General features: G+C 45.1%; 1 protein-coding gene across 3 annotated transcripts in view; it reads right to left on the minus strand.

Moving 5' to 3' along the window:
- Positions 1-2,122: 2,122 nt before the first annotated feature.
- JHY (junctional cadherin complex regulator) overlaps positions 2,123-20,433 on the minus strand; it is a 59,975-nt gene continuing 41,664 nt past the window's right edge. For all 3 annotated transcript variants that reach the window (XM_053900354.1, XM_053900355.1, XM_019468842.2), the window contains 4 exons: positions 14,998-15,292; positions 6,049-6,129; positions 5,125-5,253; positions 2,123-2,594 (listed from right to left, as the gene is read on the minus strand). In XM_053900354.1, the coding sequence (XP_053756329.1) occupies positions 2,397-2,594; positions 5,125-5,253; positions 6,049-6,129; positions 14,998-15,292 (703 nt within the window). In that variant the 3' untranslated portion in view covers positions 2,123-2,396. The remainder of the gene's footprint in view (positions 2,595-5,124; positions 5,254-6,048; positions 6,130-14,997; positions 15,293-20,433) is intronic.

Genomic DNA, 20,433 nt, shown 5'->3' on the forward strand with positions numbered 1-20,433 from the left:
GACAGCTGTTATTGAATTCACCTACTTGGAACAAAGCTTCCTCTTAACAGGATGTTCTCGTTGGAAATTGGAGATGGAAAAGTGCCATAAAAAAGGAGTCTATAATGCGAGAATGCATGATTTAAAGGCCCTTTATACCAGTTCATAGAGATTAGGCAGATTAGGCACTGTGTCTTTTCAGGGGCACATCTAACATCCGGGTAAATATAAGCCCTCCATCATTCTATCACTCAAATTTAAAGTTCCTTGCTTCCTAATGGGCAGAGTGTTTTTACTTCTTAAATATCTGAAGCAGAAATGCTGTAAAAATTGATCACTGATCCACTTGGGTCTACGAAGACCAATGTTGTTGCCATTAGCCTTTATTTTCAAGGCAGGGCAAAGAAGTATTTGTCATTCACTATGTCTGAGAATCGTTATCCTCAGTATCATGGTAGCTAGATCTTACGAGGTGGGGGCCAAAGGCCTCTTATTAGCAACATCTGGGTTGCTTTATATGTAGCTTTCAACTTTAACAGTGAAATCATGAAGTTGCCAGATGATACGCATTACGATGTGATCAAGTAAGTAGTCCTGCCCGTTTCTAAAAATGGGACTTAACGATGGAAGTTCACGTCCAAAACTGAAGTTCATAACGCTGACCTCCTCCTTTCCCACACAGTAAACAAAACTACCACTCGCTACAAACAAATAATCAAACAGTGCTGTCCTTGGTGTTGAAAGGTTGAAGTTTCGACCTGGAGGCTCCCTCTCCCGTTACTGTCAGTAGGACTGACAGATGTCAGTCATTTATCCTACCTTGATCTCCATGTCCTTCTCTGAAAAATTGGTAGGTGAACAAAATACACCAATCCCAAGCTCTACATTCTTTTAAGGTACTCTAATAGAAATGGAATATTATTTTAAAAGTTTACCCTGTCCCTTTAAATTTAGAAACGTTGCTCTAGGCGTTGCTTAAACTTCCAGACTAAGCTTAAATTTAAGGCCATTTGGGAAAAAAATTCGATTGTTAAGCTTCCAGAAAAGTCTTCATCATGTACCATGAAGGGTCTTCTTTTACAAATACATTTTAGGATCACTTTTGGCTATCAATTTCCCCGAACTAATGCTTCACATAGATTATTTTTAAAATCCCACTGAAACACGATTCATCAGTTTACTATTTATCCTTAGATATGCATGATCATTCAAGACTTTCAATTCTAACTGCTTCCAGTTTTAAGAGAAAGTTATGTACAAGTAGCTTTTATGCCACATCATGGTACCTGTGAAATGTTTATAACAAAGGAATAAATCTCCAAAGCTAGTTCTTAGGCCACCTGTATAGATCAACAGATTTCCCCCTAAGTCATTGTTAAAACTGCCCGTTTCTGGATATGTCCATCTAAGAATGCAATGCCCACCTAACACAAGTAAGAAAAAATTAAATTCTTTGGTGATTATTTTAAGACCTGGTAATTTTGCAATGTTTATTCAGTCTCCTCAGATAAAAAGTAAAAAACATTTATTAATATTGACACTCAGTAGTAAAGTATGGGATGCTTTTTCCTCTTACCTAGTATTTTGTATAGGAGCACAGATGTGGTACTATGTCAAGATGTTTGTGAGGGCAAGACGCCTGGCGTATTTACATACATGAGTAAGTAGCTTTGAGAGAAAACCGTATTTCTCAGATTTGCCTGAATGGGTGTCTCTGGACTTGGGATTTTTTTTTTTTTAAATGTTTGTATTTATTTTTGAGACAGAGACCGAGCATGAGCAGGGGAGGGGCAGAGAGAGAGGGAGACACAGAATCTGAAGCAGACTCCATCCAGGCTCCCAGCTGTTGGCACAGAGCCCGACGCAGGGCTTGAGCCCATGAACCGCGAGAGCTGAACTGAGCCGAAGTTGGACGTTTAACCCACTGAGCCACCCAGGCGCCCCGGAAAGACTTCTGATGTACTGGCAGTTAGTCCAGTTTAAGTTCGTTTTAGTCGAAACTGAAGCATTCATACCTTCTTCTTTCCTTATCTGGAGGGTAAGAGAGCAGCACAGTAGATACATTTATTACTGGGTAACTTCAAGGTTTTCATTTATGCAAGGATGGGTAGAGATTGTTTAAGAAAGCAAAAAATCCAATCTGCAACTAAAAGCCTTTATTCCCTAGTTCTTATTCAAATGCAATGAGTTCAGAATTCTAACTGATTTGAAAATAAATAATGAAGAAAACCTTCTTTGTAGAGCCTAAAATGTGGCCCCATGATGTAGCACGGCTCCATATTTTAAATTCTGCACAAAGCAAACCTGGACCGCAGCTGGAGGACATTGGGTCCTCCCTCCCCATGCAGGGAGGTGGGTTGGCCCTCTTCCTCCGTGTCCAGTCCCCGGGCATTTTTGGTCTCTGATACATGTGTTGTCTACACAATGTGAAGGGCTTTGAAAGCGGCCACAGCCTGTTTTTCCCTTTCGTGTCTGCTCTGCAGTATTTCCAGCAGGGAGATTTCAGGCAGAGCATCTTCCTTTCGAGCATAGGTTGGATTTTTCTTCTCCTTCGAGGCTTGATCAGTCAGATTGGAAGGTTTGGGTTTGGGGATGGTCTTAGCATATTCCAAAGCCTAAAAGCATAAAGATAAAATGTTATTTGAGATGGGAAGTGAGCCCCGGGTTCCTTTAATGATGTGGAGTCTTAGGAAATGCTTATTAGCCATATGAATGGAGCCTCCGGCCACAATAACCTCCTGAGATGTGGGTGGGAATGGAGAGAGAATGGGGTATGCAAATCATGTGAAACAACACACAGTGTCCACCAAATAAATTAGCCGCGTTAACCGTGTGCTGTGAAAAAGAGCCGAGAGATGACACACAGATTTGTGCATGTGGGTGTTTTCGTTGTAAAACGGAGTTTTATTCGAGTGTTTGAAAGTAGATTTCTCACGTGGGGGCTCTACTTAGCTTCTGGCCGTCTTCTTAAAACCAAACTTGTATTGAGGAGAGACGGACCTTACCGTTCAAAGTGGACTTGTTACAGCTTGAGACCAAAGATCTCACTGTCGTCGATGAGCCTCCATTATGACATCCAACTCTTCCTTATTCCTAGGCTCTTTGAACTCTAGCAACTATTTATCAGAGGTTGGGAATTATTCTGTTCTTTAGCATATTATCTATAGAAACCCGGAGACTGGAAAAAGCAGACTTTTTTTTTTTTTTTTCCCTTCAGTGACGTCCGTTCCGAAAGGCACTACAATAAAAATGAGATCACGAAATAGATTTCTAAACCTGCCTTTATATCAATTTTATATTTTAATGAGCGTTTCTTGATAGCTGAAATGGGAATGGTATATTTAGGTCGTGGGGGGGGGGGCAGGGAACCTCCAGACTCCTCCGTGTGTGTAGGTGATTTCTGTAGGAATTTCTAATTACAGACTTGTTGCCTTGACTCTCTTCATGAAAAAATAATGGATTGGAGAGAAAAGAAAAAATGGCACCATGGAAACTCAGTCGAGTGGGCTGAGGTCTTCAAGGTCCGAGGAAGAAAGGCAATAAAGAGAAAATATGATGGCCTGTGAGAGAGAACATGAAGTACAAATTCCTAAAAGCACCAAAGGGTCACTTGTCCCTCATGCAAAGGGTCCCATGTTCTTACTGGGACGGAGACAGAGACTTTGCACTGCAAGGCTCGGTGTTTCCCCGAATGTACTTCATTCACATCCTGACTTCTAGCTGGATGACCTCTGAGACGGAGAACATTCTGTATTTTATGAAATATTTTTTTTGTGGCTAGAGAAACCTACATATTACGGTCCCTTGGGAACAATGTAGGGAAATGAAATGGAAAGAAACAGTGAAGGCCTTTTCTTTGACATACATACTCCTAAATGACACGACGACTCTAATTTCTTAAAATTTAATGCTAGCGAAGGAAATTGATAGGATTCTGTCAGGATTGCTGGTTTCTCCTAAGAAATCACCCTACTATTCAGTGAAAACGGTTTTAAAGTTTTGAGCCGAGTTGACAGAATGTTGCATTCGTTTCCGGCGTGCAGCATAGTGATTTGACAAATCCGTAGGTTAGGCTGTGCTCCCCACAAGTGTAGTTACCATCTGTCACCACGCAGGCCGTGACAGTCTCGTTGACTATAATCCCAGGGCCGTGCCTTTCGTCTCCATGATTTCCTTCCATAACCGGAGGCTTGTACCTGCCATTCCCCTTCACCCATTTTGCCGGCAACCTCGCCCTCGCCACCTCCCTTCTGGCGACCATCAATTTGTTCTCTGTATTTATGGGTTGGATTCTGCTTGTTGCTTGTTCATTTGGTTTTTAGGTTCCACATAGGAGTGAAATTGTGTTTCTTTCTCAGTCTGACTTATCTCACTTAACAGAATACCCTCTAGGCCTATCCACATTGGCATGAGTGGCCCCATTATATCCTTCTTTAATACGCCCCATCTTCTTTCTCCATTCTTCTATGGAGGGACACTGGGGTTGCTCCCGTATCTCGGCTACGGCAAATATTGCGATAAACATACGTGTGCATGTATCTTTTCGAATCGTTGCTTTTGTTTTCTTTGGGTCAATAACGAGTAGTGGAACTATTGGATCATGTGGTGTTTCTGTTTCTAGCTTTCTGAGGGGCCTCCATCCTGGTTTCCACAGTGACCGTATGACCTGACATTCCCACCAGCAGTGCATGAGGGTTCCTTTTTCTCCAAAGGCTCACCAACGCTTGTTATTTCTTGTCTGTTTGATTCTAACCATTCCGACAGGTGTAAGGTGATCTCATCGGGGTTTTGATTTGCATTTCCGTGATGAGGAGTGATGTCGAGTATCTCTTCATGTCTGCCGGCCTTCCTATTCAGTTTGTGGGTGGGTGACAAATTTGAAATACTGTACTTGGAAGAAACCACGGAGGGCTAAAGACCATGACGAACTTCAGGCTAATCTTACAGCATCATATGTGTGTACGTGTTATTTGTGTCCCTGTCTGTATCAATCAGTATCAGTATCTGTGAAGGAGGGACAGCAGTAGCTAAGACATCCCCTGTGTTCCAAAAAACCCCCCCAAAAGGTGGGGGAATTTAAGAGGTAACAAAGGTTTCCTTTTCATTCTAATTGCAAAGCTAACGGCCTTGCTGAGAATTTCTTACCTTCTGCCGAGGGATGGCCGATTTACTTTTGGTTTTCGCTGTTTGTGGTTTCGGCAGGAGGGATAGCGTCTTCGCGTTATACTCCTGAACTTGTCTGGCGTATTCCTTTTTTTGGATTAATTTCTGCATCTGTTCGGAGAAACAAAGTTACGACCGTGCACAGGCCCTGCTAGATCTCCCTGTTCTCTCCTTTTAAAAGCAGCACTCGTTTTAGCCGGCTGGGCGTATGGTAGTGTCTCGGAGGCACCGGGGAAACGGGGTTACCATGTGTAAGGCAACGGCGGTGAGATGGTTAAGTTAATGTTTCTCCTAGAAATAGTCTCTCTGGGGGGTGGGGGGGGGGGACATCACCGCAGTAGCACACCCAGTGTTCCCTTAACAGGGGCTAAATCACATTCAGCTCCTTCTTTGTTGCATTTACCCAATTTATTTTCATTTTGGCTTCCAACTTTGAACTATACTCTCTTTTCATGCCCTGAGTGCAACCGCAGTTAAAACACATTAAATGAAGATCTCCTTTCACTAGAGGAAAGGAACTAAAGTGGATGCACTTTTCATGGGTTGGGGATCTCTTATCCTAAGCGTCTTCTCTGTAGCCACTCTTTGAAATTACCAAGATCACTCCATTGGGAAAGACCAACGACCGTCTAACACACACATCTCTTTTCATGTGCACATGGCCCTCTTCTGTGCGGGGCCCTCAAAACTAAAAGGTGGATACATAAGACAGCATTGGCCGGGTAATTTTATTTTATGGTAAAAGGCATATCTGGGTCTCTATTACCAATGCTATTTCAGAAGAGTCTACTTGGAGGGAGACCTTTGGATGAGGACTTGGTTCCGGGGCACGGGTCTGTGCGGTTCTGCTAAAAGGCAGGTAGGCAAACCCAAGCCTACAGAATGCTGTACGTACGTCACACTCACTTTGTCTCTGATGGACTCAAGGTCAGGTCCAAGGCCTCCAAGCTTCACGTCTCTTTTCTGATAACCTTTCAGCTTGGCACTCTACAGATACAAAGAGACAGTTTCTATTAAGGAACTGTGTGTCCCCCCCACCCCCGCCCAGCTGTCCTAGCCACACAGGAGAGGGAAGAACGGAGGTCCGTGTGGACAGCTGGGAGAGTGTGGCCGCAATTCCTGATAGTTCTTCCACGTTAAGGGTAGCTCTTGATAATTTGTAGCTTCTTGGGTAATTTGTAGCTGGTCGGCTCACGGGCTTTGACTTCTCCGACTTCTGCAACAACAACAAAGCTGGAATTCTGAGAATTACAAATAAACATTTTCGAGTGAACGAACTGGTGTTTTGTTATTAACCTTTTGAACAACATCTGCTATTACTGTTGTGTCTGGTCTCCTACAATGACCAAACCAAATGATTTCCTGGGAAGAGGCCATCTAAATCAGGTAAGCATTGCTTCAAAAAGAGGAGTGCCCTGATGATGTCATAACATTCAAAAGACAGTACATTTTTTATCTTTTAATGTTTATTTATATTTGAGCGAGCGAGACAGAGAAAATGAACCAGTGGGGGAGGGGCAGAGAGAGATGGAGACGGAATCTGAAGCAGGCTCCCCGCTGGCAGCACAGAATCCAATGTGGGGCTCGAACTCACAAGCCGGGAGATCATGACGTGAGCTGAAGTCGGATGCTTAACCGACTGAGCCCCCCAGACGTCCCAAGATAGTAAATTTCTAAGGGTTAGAGTCTAGGCAAGATCTACTGAGAAACTCCTTTCATTCAGTGTGATTTTTGGATATTTTGAAGGGTGTAATTTTATTTTATTTTATTATTATTATTTTTTAATGTTTTATTTATTTTTGACCGAGAGAGAGAGACAGGGCATGAGCGGGGGAGGGTCAGAGAGAGAGGGAGACACAGAATGCAAAGCAGGCTCCGGGCTCTGAGCCATCAGCACAGAGCCCGATGCGGGGCTTGAACTCACAGACCGTGAGATCATGACCTGAGCCGAAGTCAGACACTCAACCGACTAAGCCACCAGGCGCCCCTGAAGGGTGTAATTTTATATGACCTTCATAGTGGTATTGCATATTTAAAGGGACAGTAACATGATGTGGCGATTTAATTTTAAATTATGACATTTGAGCAAAATAACAGGGCGGAAAAACACTAATGCTCTCCAGACTGTAGACTAGATGATGATATTCCCCTGACTGCTGCTTTCAGTGTTAAAACTGACTTGCTGCTTCGGGCAGATGCCCTTGTGGAGATACCAAGTCCCCCCCCCCTTTTTTTTTTTTTTGAGTTTGTGAGTTCATTTGGTTTCCTTCCTTGAGCAGGGTAGGAAAGGACCATCCCAAAGAGCTAGTTTGGACGACAGTAGTTCCGTTCAGACAGATCTACGTCAACGCTTCAGCTGGAGAAAGAATAGCCATCCTCAAGAGGCGACAGCACTGCCCTGTTTCACCTGCACGTGGGACAAAGCTCCGTGTTTCTCTAAATCTCGAAAGCTCTCGTAAATTACGATAAGGCCTAAGATAAGCAGTACATCTAGTAAGTTCTTCAGACAGAATTTGGCAGAGAGCGTCCAGAGACTTAAAAAAAAAAAAAAATTACGTTGGATACAGTTACTGCGTATCATTCCTTGATGGGAACTGCGGTATCCTTTGTATCAACTGTTACAAGAATGTGTTCTCCTCCCACTGGGCTAGTGCCCGACTACCCACAGCTGGCCCCAGTTAGTTTCTCCATTGCCTTTCCCCACTATAGAATCTTCGAGCCAGGTACTCTGTTCTGCAGATCCGAAGCACTGAGCTCTGGCCCGTGCGGTATAAATGAAAGTTGGCTGGGGGAAAGCTTGTATCTTTAGAAAGCTTTTATCCGGGCTGGCTCGGCCCCTCTCTTTTTCTGTTTTCCCGCCTTGAATGCGGATATGGTTCTTGGATCTGGAACAGCAATCTTGGGTCGGGAAGGGAACAAGAGAACCATACAAATAACTGGTTCTGGTGTTGTGAGCTGTGTGGCTCTCTACCTGTGGGTTAATCGTACGTGAGAAGGAGCCCATCTTTTTGAAGGTACGGTAAATCGTAATTCTGTGACTTGGAGGTGAAAGCAGTATTTCTGACGTCTTGGTGCTTCAGAGAGCCAGAATCTTGTGACTCGTAGGCAACATTTCTACGCTTCAAGGATCGAGTTCTGCAAACCGGATTTCCCTGATTAGAATGTTCAAAACTTACAGTCGAAACTCTTTGGGCATATCTAACTCTAAAAGGAGAGAGAGAAGGTTCCTTTTTTCGGAAGAAGTTGTTGGGCTAAAAATCGTTTAAAAATATTAAAGTATGGAGAGAAAATGGTGTTCGTTAAAGGCTCGTCAAAATCCGAAATCCCCTTTAAGAAAAACGATCACCTGGCAAAACCATTCTAGGTGCTTCTTGCCCTTGATATTTATCTGTTCATGCTTGTGTAAAATTGTCAAGTGCTACAAATTAGATATTTTCACTAAGCATTTTTTTTTTTTTTTTGAGAGTGAAAGAGCACACACATGCATGAGTTGGAGAGAGGGGCAGAGGGAGAGCGCAAGAATCCTAAGCCGGCTCCTCGATCAGCACAGAGCCCCAAATGGGGCTCAAACTCAAAACCACGAGATCATGACCTGAGCGGAAATCAAGAGCTGGATGCTTAACTGACTGAGCCACCCAGGGGCCCCTTCACTAAGCGTTGTAGCATTATACTGTGTTTCCCCGTCATTGGTTTTCAAAAATGACTTCCATACAGAACATTCTGTCTTCTGGTTATAGTTGCATTATTTAGCTATTCCTCTAAATGTCGAACATTTAAGATGTCCTGGCAGTGAGCGTTGTTTGTGGGCTACCGTGAGAATTGCTTTGAGATCAGTTAACAGAAGTGGAATTATTGAGGCAAAATCATGAACACCTTTAAGGTCCTTCATGAACCCTTCCATTAGCAATGTGTAAGAATGGCCTTTTTGTGCAAGCCTTGATTGCACTGTGTGTGATCACATTTAAAAATCTCTGCTAATTACTAGGTGAGTGAACCCTCCTATCTTCTACGTGGCAATCGCAAACTTGTTCTTTATCATCTGACCTGTTTTGCAATCGCTGAAATTACTATTTGCCAGAGTAAACCAGAAATGAAAACGGAGGGAACCTCGCTCATATCCAAGTCCTAGATCCAATTTGTCCAAAACGGATGAGAAATGATCAGTGTGTCCAGAAATCACAAACTTAATGTGAAGCAGCTTAACTGTAATCATTGCACGGACTCCCTAAAAGATACATCGTGAAGCGTGAATAATAGCTCCCTGCTCCCGGGTTCCTCCAGTTTTTACTATCCCGTCGAATAACCAGAATCTACATCTTGGCTGTCCTTGAAAAACAGAACACGGAGGGGACTAGAATTACCTATTTACAGAGTAAAGAGTGTGGCCCGGAGGGGAGGGGGAATCCAAATGCTCCAAACTCCTTTTCCGGGATCGGGCTGCTTCTAGCCAGAGACCCTTCTCAAGGGAGAGGGAGCATGCTTCATAAAGAAGTTTGCTCTGGGTGACTGGCGATGAAAAATCCTAGATTTGCTTAAGATTGCCTCAAGTAATCTTGATTGCCGCTCAGTGCTGTAATTCCATTTGATCTCTTTCCATCAGAAATCTTCCTAACAGCTTTACTGAAATTGACTTTGCATACCACAGAACTTCCCCATTTGAAGTTGTACCCATTAGCAGCCGCTCCTCCCCCGCCCCCCACCCCGGCCCCCCACCTCCAGCACTAGGCAACGACTAATCTGCTTTCTGTCTCTTCAAAAGGCTTTTATAGTAAAATAATCCTCAGAATTTACTTTGATTTAGTTCTCCTTGGCTGTTACAAGACTAAAAGGTCACAATAGCATCCCCGCCCCCCCCCCCCCCCCACACACCCTGAAAATTAAATCAACAATGATAGCCCTGTTAGGTCTCCAAACGCGGGGTGGGGTGGGGGGAATACAGTCCTGTTCTCAATACGCCCCTGATGGGGTTCGCTGCTAGTCTTTGCCTAAGATGTGCCCAAGCTGACCTCAGCCATCCCTGGCCCCGCCTGATGATGGCAAAGACCAGACCCGCCCGTCTGAACTGTTCACTGTTGATGGCCCCTTTAGCGGAAGATGGCACGGGACTGTCCTGATGGCATATTTCTGCCGGTAATTAATCACCCTTCACAAGCTAGAAGAGTGATGTTTTCTTGTAAACTTGGGGCGAAGTGTGCGTGAGTTGAAAATGACCTTGACTGTCTGGCGAGGACCTGTTTCAACTCCGAAACGCTGTACCCTGCTGTGGGGGACACGGCAGGGCTTTTCTCCAGAACATTCCTCAGACGTATAAGCAGGGGAAGGCTACTCAAAAGCGGGACAATGGAAAACAATGCCTCAGATACTGGAGAGAACAGCAAGCGAAGGGAATTTGCTCTGTGGTTGCGAAATTTAATCCAAATAAACCTCTTCTTAGAAGCAGTCAAGCAGCAATACCCAGATTGTCTGTGACGACAAACACACGAGTTAATTACTGCAGCTCGGCTGCGGGAGAACCCTGTAAGCAGTGACTTTTGTGGCGGGTCGCGATAGATACTTTTATGCTGTTTGTCGTCCCGGGCGCTGCGTCAGTCTCTTGCTGCCTGACGACTGGCTTTAACAGCACGGGCGATGCTTCGCGTTCATCAGTCAGTCCCCTCAGAACCGCCAGGGGAAGGGGAACGGTGCGTGGGCCCGTTGGCTTTACAAATCCTCACATTTTTAATGTGCTTCGAGTCGATTCCCTTGGAAACCGCAAGATTTGCTGTGACAAGCAAATGGGCATGACCCGGATAACGATTCCCCCCGTCTGGTGCCCCGGCTACCTGCTGTCCTATACAAATAGCTCTGTTCGAAATCCTTTGAGCTTCTGGAGTAGCTTAAAGGACAAAGGGCGCTTCTGTGCGTTTGTCAGATGTAGGTTGAAGGTGTTGGAGGGAGAAAATGGGTACGGGTGGATGGTAACATTCCTGAAAGAAAGCAGGAAGGGAAGGGCTTCTCTGACTTGGAAAGAGGGTTTGGGCGGCAGTAACTGAAAGTTCTTTTTCCTTCCTCTTCCCTACCCTCCCATACTCTCAGACTTCTGGGGACACACACTGTCACAGAGGTACTCTCCTCCCCCTCTCCTCTGTAAGACCTGAATTTAGGTTACTGAGGGAAGGAAGAAGGAAAAGGCAACTAATTGATTTGATGGTCTACTCCTCACTAGGGACGGAGATAAGGTGGTTTTTTTTTTTTTGTTTTTTTTGTTTTTTTTTTTTCTCTCCAGATTTTAAAGTTTATTTTTGAGAGAGCATGCGTGAGCAGGGGAGGGGCAGGGAGAGAATCCCAAGCAGGCTTCTGTCTGTCGGTGCAGAGCCTGATGCGGGGCTTGAACTCACAAATCGTGAGATCATGACCTGGGCCAAAACCAAGAGTCTGACACTCAACCGACTGAGCCACCTGGATGCCCCTAAGCTAAGGTTTAATACATCGTTTCATGTAATTATCACACCAAATCTGCAAAAAGAAGGAATGATTTCTGATTGTGCATGTGAGGAAACGGGCTCAGGTGAGTTACTGACTTGCCCAAGGGACACCAGTATTAAGAGAGCTGAGAAATTGGGGATGGCTGAGTCTGACTTCCACTTAACCCTGCTCACTAAGAACGGAGTCCAGGGGTGCCGGGGTGGCTCAGTCAGTTGAGCATCTGAATCTTGATTTCAGCTCAGGTCAGGGTTCCAGGATCATGGGATTGAGCCCTGCATTGGGCTCTGTGGAGCGTGTAGACCCTGGTTGAAAATCTCTCTTTCTCCCTCCTCCTCCGCCCCCTCCCTCCTCCTCCGCCCCCTCCCTCCTCCTCCGCCCCCTCCCTCCTCCTCCGCCCCCTCCCTCCTCCTCCGCCCCCTCCCCCCTCCTCCGCCCCCTCCCCCCTCCTCCGCCCCCTCCCCCCTCCTCCGCCCCCTCCCCCCTCCCCCGCCCCCTCCCCCCTCCTCCGCCCCCTCCCCCCTCCTCCGCCCCCTCCCCACTTCATGCTCTTTCTCTCTCTAAATAATAAGAAGAACTGTGTTTAAAGCTTGCATTTAAAAACAAATTATTTTGAGAGCGCATGCATGCAAATGGAAGAGGGGCAGAGAGAGAGAGAGAGAGAGTGAGTGAGTCTCAAGCAGGGTCCACACACACCACAGAGCCCAACATGGCACTTGAACCCAGGAACTGTGAGCTTGACCTGAGCTGAAACCAAGAGCCAGATGCTTAACCAACAGAGCCACGCGGGTGTCCCTAAAACCTTGCATTTTTAACAACAAGAAGGTTGTTTAACAACTAGAAGGTTTCTTCTAGTTGGCAAGAAACCTAATGCAGAAGATCCTCTTCTGAGGAGTGTGTTGGAGCTATGGCTTAGGCCGTTGGTAACCTATCAACCCTCCAGTCAACAGGCCCTCCTCACCCTGAGAATGTGCTGGTTCCAAAGCTCTGAATGGATTTCTGTTTAGACATAATAGCCTGCGTGGTGTCTGCCCTCCTAGTCTAGCCTGCAAGACCCCTTCTATTTATGAAGGACTTGAGAACGGCGCTAATCCTACCGCAGAACCTAACTACCACGTAATGATGTTTCTGTAGAAAAAGAAGGAACTTGGGATCCCAGAAACACGCTGCTCCTTATTTACAGGGAGACTGGGGCTTTTCCCAGCTCCAAGCCACTGATTGTGGTTCCCATGGCCTGGGCGGGGATTAGGGACCCCCTGCAGAACCGAGGCTAAGAGGGAGTAGGGTCAGAACAAGGAGTCCAAGGAGCCGCGGGGTGGGGGTGCGTGAGGGAGCTGAGGCAGGGACGCCAGGGTTATGAGGGGGGCTAGAGTCCTGAGGTAGACAGGCCTCCAAGGTGGCAGCTGTAAGGAGCTGGCTGGGCTGTTTCCTACCCGTCAACCGCTGACGTCTTTGCCCCAAGCAGATCTTTCGTTTCTTCTCTTAAATATGCGTAAAGTCCTTCTCCATATGATAAGCAGGCTCCTGTGAGACCTGGCCCCTACCCACTGCTCCACCTGCATCCGTCCACACCCCGTGCTCCCTGTTTCAGGGACAGCAACACTGACGTGCTGGCAGTTCCCAGCATGCATCGCGGTGTCTCCAGCTTCATAATAGCTGCTCAGGCCGGTCCCTTTGCCTGAAATGCTCTCTGTCTTTTCTTGTTCACTGTTGATCATCTAAAACTCGGCTCAGTGGGGAGCTTGGGTGGCACTTAACCAGTCGGTGAAGCATCCAACTCTTGGTTTCAGCTCAGGGTCACGATCTCCCCGTTTCTGTGTTCGAGCCTCACGTCGGGCTCTGTGCTTGCAGTGTGGAACCTGCTTGGGATTCTCTCTCCCTCTCTCCGTCTGTCCCTCTGCCCCTCTCTCCCTCTCAAAATAAATGAACTTGAAAAGGAAATAAAACTTGGCTCAGAATTATCCTCTGAAGCTCTGCTTAACCCCGCCACCCTCCCCCCAAACTCCTTAGTGCTCCTCAGTGCAGCCCACACATACCTCTTTTTTTTTTTTTTTTATGTGCAACATTATACTGAAGCCATTTTCATGTGTGTCTACACGAGGAGGGGCCGTGGCTCATTTTCTTTACACCCTGGCACCTACCACTGTTCCTAACAGGAATTCGACACCTATGTGGAACGGAGCTAAGATTTGATGCCCTAAACTGCCTTCTAGGGAGGGTCCCTCTAGACCGAGGCACTCCTTCCCCCACTTGCTGGGAGTGCTGTCTGCTGTGGCTCACAGTTGGGTCCCTCCCTAAAAACCGCCCTCAGCCAGATGTGATACCCAGCTGTGGTACCCAAAGTTACAGCCCTTCCCCAGGGACAGTCAGTAGCCAATGGCTGGTCCATGTGGGTCCTGTACCTTTAAAGGGCCATCCCAACTTCAGAGTCCCTGTGGGCCTCTCAGAGGCTTCTTGCTGCCCCTGTATCATGGGCACACACTCTCCCTCAGCCAGCCCTGCCCCCACCCCCCTTGTGGGGGTGGTTCTAGAAGCACTTGTCAGTAAACCTCTTGCAAGGAATCTCCACTTCAGAGTCTATTCCTGGGGAACCCAGTCACCACATTCCCATATTGCTTCCCACTGGGTCTTGCCCTGTTGCCCTGTAAACCCGAATGCACTTTCCAGTTGTTTCCTGACCACTTGACATTCGAAGCCAGTGACTTTCCTGAGGGGTTTTTATTACTTGCAACAGTGGAGAAATGCACAGGACATAAAAAGACTCCTTCAACGTTCCTTCAGGTCCTCCTGGGAAGACTCCACTAGGAATCCCCCTCTGCCCCTTTTCCACTTATCTCTACAGACTGGATGCAAAAGATTTAAATGGAGCAAAGGTGCTCATAATGGTGACTCTTACAAAGAACTCAGAAGAGATGAGCCAGTGTTTTTGAGGGAAGCCCAGTCACTGGTTGTTCCTGGGTCTTGGGGTGCAGGAGCTGGGGTGGGGGATTAAGACAAGAATTGTTCCCCGAGGTGGGGGGACAGCGGGATGGAGGGGGTAGAATGCAGTGACAGACTCCCTCAGCCCTACTTTGTCTCTTCAAATACGAGCACGTGCGGAGAGACTCAGCCTAGGCTAGGGGTTGAAATGGGGTGTGTGGAACCCAAGCGTGTGACGTCTAACCTGGGGCTAGAAGGAGGACTCTCGCTTCTCCGCGAAGGTGCACCCTTCCCAGAGATGAAGCACAAAGTAGGGACATCTGAGGCGGCAGCCAGGGACAGATGAGATCAGGAAGCGCCTCAGGACTTGGGCCCACCCGGAAGGACCTGTTTCAGGGCTGGGAGTAAGGGAATGGCCATGCCCGTCTGCATTACCAGAATTGAAAGGTTATTTGGTAAAAATGCTTTTATTACCTTGGTGCTGCTGCTTTTCCTATGCTTTTTTCCTTTTTCCAGCTGAAACAGATAGCCTTCGGAATTGCTGCGACCCACTTTCATTTGGTTTCTTTGGCTTGTCTCCGCGCTGAGTTGGGATTCGCTTTCTACCCTGGACAAGATAGGTGGAAATGTGACGCTGGGCGAGGCCCCTTCGTTAGGCTGCACCTCCGTCAGCTGCTTTAAGGCCTGCTGATGTCGCTCCATGATCTGAGCGAGCTGGGAGTCCGGAGAAGCTCTCCCAGGCTGGCTGTCAGAGGGAGAATGGAATTTCCTGAATGGGGGGAAAAAAAAAACCAAACCACAACCCACAAATCTGTTAATAACACCTGGGTATATAGGACGTTGAGCAGAAAAGTCTTTTTGTACTTGAGGTATTCGTCGCTCTCCAAATCAAACTCATGACCTTCAGCTGAATCTTTGCATAAATACATTAACCTCTTAAAACCCTCCTAGTTTTTCTTTAGGGTAGTTTAGCTCTTGTTTGAGGACTTCCATTTAGTGCATTCGAAATCGAAAAACAAAAACAACAAACGCCCCTTGGAAACGTCAAAGACCTTCCCACTGTAAAATGCCTGGAAATGTTGGGTTAAATTGGAACAAATATCTTTTTAGTAAATACACGGTTGAATTTCTAAGAGAGGGAAACTTCAAGACCACACACAAAAAAGGAACTAAAAGTAAAGCAGATTTCGGATAAGCTAAAGCTATAGGCTTTCTTGGTGGGAGTTTTGCACCTATGGGCTTGAGTTTTGTTTTGTTTTGTTTTTTTTTAATATTTGAGAGAGACAGAGACAGAATGCGAGTGGGTTGGGGCAGAGAGAGGGAGGCACAAAATCGGAAGCAGGCTCCAGGCTCCGAGCTGTCAGCACAGAGCCTGACGCGGGGCTCCAAGTCACGAGCTGTGAGATCATGACCTGAGCGGAAGTTGGACGCTCAACCGACTGAGCCACCCAGGCGCCCCTGGGCTTGAGTTTTAACACTTAACGCTGGTGTAGGATATGTGAAATCTTGGCCCCGTGTGGCATGGGGAATCCAGGGAGAGGCCTGCATACAGGCCTTGGAGAGCTACGTCTTCAAGAAACAGTTGGGTTAGTGAAAGTCACCAGCCTTGAGAATCTGCAAAGCAAGGCTGTTTGTCTTCGTCTAGGCTCTCAAGTGGAGAAAAAATTCCTTGTGAATTTCCACGGGACAGCGTTTGGGGTTCAAATTTACCTTCTCCACACAAACGTGGATTCCAGCACCAAAAAAATTAACATAAAAATGATCCTAGAAGAGGGCTCTCCCTGTTGTATCTGCAAGAACCAAATATAAAAGTTCTCTGGGGCGCCTGGGTGGCTCAGTTGGTGAGTGTCCGACTTCACCTCCGGTTATGATCTCATGGTTCATGAGTTCGAGCCCCACGTCGGGCTCTGTGCTGGCAGCTCGGAGCCTGGAGCCTGCTTCGGATTCTGTGTCTCCCTCTCTTTTGCTTTGTCCCTTCCCCACTCTCACTCTCTCTCTCTCTCAAAAATAAACATTTGAAAAAAAATTCTCTGGAGGGATAACCTCCTTCTCTAGCCTGCTTACGTGTCTTTAGACAAGATAGCCAAGCATACGTTCACAATCCCAAATCCTAGAATATATGAGGAAATAATCCACTAAGTAGAAGAGCCCACAGGTGCACATGCACACGCACAAGAAACAGTGATGGATTTCTATGAACTTCTGATAATAGAATTTTAACATTTAAAAAAATTTTTATTATGTTTTAGAGAGTGTGAGCTGGGAAGGGGGCAGAGGGGGAGAGAATCTTTTTTTTTAAATTTAATTTCTTAATTATCTTTTTAAATATTGTCAAATTGGTTTCTGTACAACACCCCGTGCTCATCCCAACAGAGACTCTTTTTTTCAATATTAATCTTTATTTCTGAAAGAAAGAACACGTATGAGTGAGGGAGAGTCAGAGACAGAGAGGGGGACATAGGATCCAAAGCAGGCTCTGTGCACTGACAGCAGAGAGCCCGAAGTGGGGCTCAAACTCACAAAAGGTGAGATCATGACCTGAACCCTGAACTCCTCTCACCCTGGAGAGAGAGAATCTTAAGCAGGCTTCATGAGCCTGACACAGGGCTGGATCCCATGACCCCAGGATCTTTATTCTCAACTCACTGAGCCACCCAGGAGCCCCTAGATAGCATTCTGAAGCATGTTTAAAGATTTTATTTAAAAAAAAATTTTTTTTTTAACGTTTATTTATTTTTTGAGACAGAGAGAGAGCATGAACGGGGGAGGGTCAGAGAGAGAGAGGGAGACACAGAATCCGAAACAGGCCCCAGGCTCTGAGCTGTCAGCACAGAGCCCGATGCGGGGCTCGAACTCACGGACCGTGAGATCATGACCTGAGCCAATGTCGGACGCTTAACCGACCAAGCCACCCAGGCGCCCCAAGATTTTAAAGACCTGAGAGAAGAAATCAAAACCCTGAGAAACCGATTTTGGAAAAAAAAAAAAAAAAAAAAAGGTTTTAATCAGAACCGAATAAAGATTCTAGACCTGAAACATACCACTATTGAAATTTACTAAATTTTGATTAAAGTGCATACTAGACTCAGCTGAAGAAAGTTAGTGCATTTGGAAACTGGTGGGAGGAAATTTCTCAAGCACAGATAGATAAAAGATGAAATAAGAAACCGTTAAAGAGACCCAGAGTCTAGAATAACAGAATCTAGTATGCATGTATTTGGTGTTCCCGGAGGGAAAACAGTATTTCCTGAGACAGGAAATATCCATAGGAAATAGTACGTAATAATCAAAGGGAAAATGGATGGTAGTTTTTATGGAATTTATGAAAGCGATGAATCCTCAGATTTAGGAATCACAAGCAGGATTAAAAACTTCATATCGAGACCTAACACAGGGAAACCTCAGAATACCAAAAACAAAGGGGGAATCCTTAAAAGAGAAAAACAAAAGGAATGATAATTATATTGACAAAAACTTTTCAAAGAAACAGAAACCAGGAGATAGGAAAATGTTTTCCAACTCTTTACCAGGTTAAACTATAATTCAAGATAGAGAGTAAAGGTCCTTCAGGTAGATTTAGCAGTGACCTACCCTTGCTGAAAACCTTTCCAAAAGATCTACTTCAGGAAGAAAGAGTCAAATGGAAGAAAAATGGTGAGGCAGAGACATTAATAATCAGTTAAATTTAAAACACTCTCTACAAGAAGCCTTAACTTTTGGAGACATAGGAACTACGAAAGATGCTGGAGGAAAAATGCGTGACTCAAAGGGCGATTGGATTAAAACAATCCAGCGATTCTGAATATGCTCTGGAAGAGAACAGAAATATTTTGCCTGGCTAAGTAAGTTTTTCAAAAACCTTGAGAAGTTGGGTGAATCTAGAGGGTATTATGCTCAGTGAATGAAGTCTGAGTCAAATACCATAGGATTCCACTCATAAATGAAATCTATAAACTATAAAAAGAATCAGTCCTGTAAATACGGAGAACAAACTGGCAGTTGCCGGAGGGTAGGAGGTAAGGCGTTGGGCGAAGTGGGTGATGGAGAGAGGGAGATACAAGGCTTCCGGTTATGGAATGCATAAGTCACGGGAATAAAAGTCATTGCATAAGGAATACAGTCAATGATACTGTAATAGCAATGTGACGGGACAGAGGGTAGTTACACTTGTGAACGTAGCATAATGTATAAACTTGTCAGATCACTAGTTGTGCAGCCGAAACTGACATTGTGCGTCAACTATACTCAAAATAGAGAAAGCGTATTTCCAAATCGGGAAAAAGTAACAAAATTCTATTCAATAAAAGACACACACACACACATAGGATAGCAACAGGGTGATGGAAAGGACGAATTAGGATGGTAGAAATAAATCCAAATATGATTATTACAGTAAACATAAGTAGATTAAAGCTGAAAATCTGCCCGCAAACAGAACAAAGCCAAACAAAAAATACATGTGATCTAAATGGTTTTATGGGAAAATTCTATGAAACTTCAAGTAATAGATAATTCCAATTGTATATCAAGTGTCCTAGAGGATGGAGAAAGGGGGAATACTCTGCAATTAGTTTTATAAGGTTGGTATAGTCTTGATAACCCATTCAGATAAGGCTAGTGGCAGATAGGAAAATTTTAAGCCAACCTCACTTCACGCATGTGAATCTTAAATCCTAAATAGTGTTAAAAAAATCAAATTAGGCAACATATTAAAAATACAATGTGACAAGTTAGGTTAATCCTAGGAATAAAAGGATGATGTCACATTAGGAAATCTATTAATAGGGGCACCTTCGGTGGCTCAGTCAGTTGAGTGACCGACTCCTGATTTTGGCTCAGGTCATGATCTTGTGGTTTTGTGGGTTCAAGCCCCATGCTGACCATACACAGAGCCTCTCTTTGTCTCTGCCCCTCCCCTGCTCATGCTCAATTTGTCTCTCTCCAATAAAAATAAAAACTTAAAGGAAATCTGTTAATATATTTAACTACCTTAAAGGATTTAAAGAGAAAATTTTTCAATTGATGCAGGACAAGTCTTTGATAAAATTAAGTATCCATTTGTGATAAAAGCTCTTGGCAACAGGAATAGGAGACATTTCCTGTCTCCCCTCCCTATCTAGCAAAAGTTAAATATTTTTAATGGTGTGAATGTTAGAAGCGCTCCCTCTAAAGTCAGGAAACAAGACAGGGATGCCTGCTATCTATCACGATCTGTCTAGGAAGCCAGTTCTGAATTTTATTGACTGTTCCATACCTCCAGGTGAAGGACTGAGATGTGTTCTTCTCACTTCAGACATGCAAAATTGTCTACCTACTTTGAAAGTAAGCTCCTTGAAGGCACCCGGGCATCACATTACTTTTGTACCTTCTATAGAGCATTTTAGCACTGGATTTAGTGCATATCTGGTGTGTAATATACACATTTGATTGAATGACATCGGGACACGTCCCCTGATGTGAGTTTAAAAATAACTTTTTTTTTTTTTGGTCTGATGATGGAAGCAATACACCTACACTGCAGGGAACTTGAACAATTCAGATTCAGAAAGTATGCAGAGGACATTAAAAATAAGTCCAATTTCTCTTGCCAGAAATAACTGCTATGGACATTTTGATGCATTTTTCCTCGTTTGTGCCTATTTCTGCATAGTAGAGCTCCTACTCCTTAGGTGTAAATTTGCACCTTACTGTTTGCTTTTTATAGAAGTATTTCTTTAAAATAGGTTTTTTTCATGTTTATTTTTGAGAAAGAGCACGAGCGGGGGGAGGGGCAGACAGAGAGGGAGACACAGAATCCGAAGCAGGCTCCAGGCTCTGACCTGTCAGCACAGAGTCCGAGGTGGGGCTCGAACCCATAAATTGCAAGATCATGACCTGAGCCGAAGTTGGACCCTTAACCTTCTGAGCCAC

The sequence above is a fragment of the Panthera pardus genome, unplaced genomic scaffold (assembly GCF_024362965.1).
Source record: "Panthera pardus isolate Hobbes unplaced genomic scaffold, ASM2436296v1 HiC_scaffold_12, whole genome shotgun sequence".
NCBI classification, from domain to species: domain Eukaryota; kingdom Metazoa; phylum Chordata; class Mammalia; order Carnivora; family Felidae; genus Panthera; species Panthera pardus.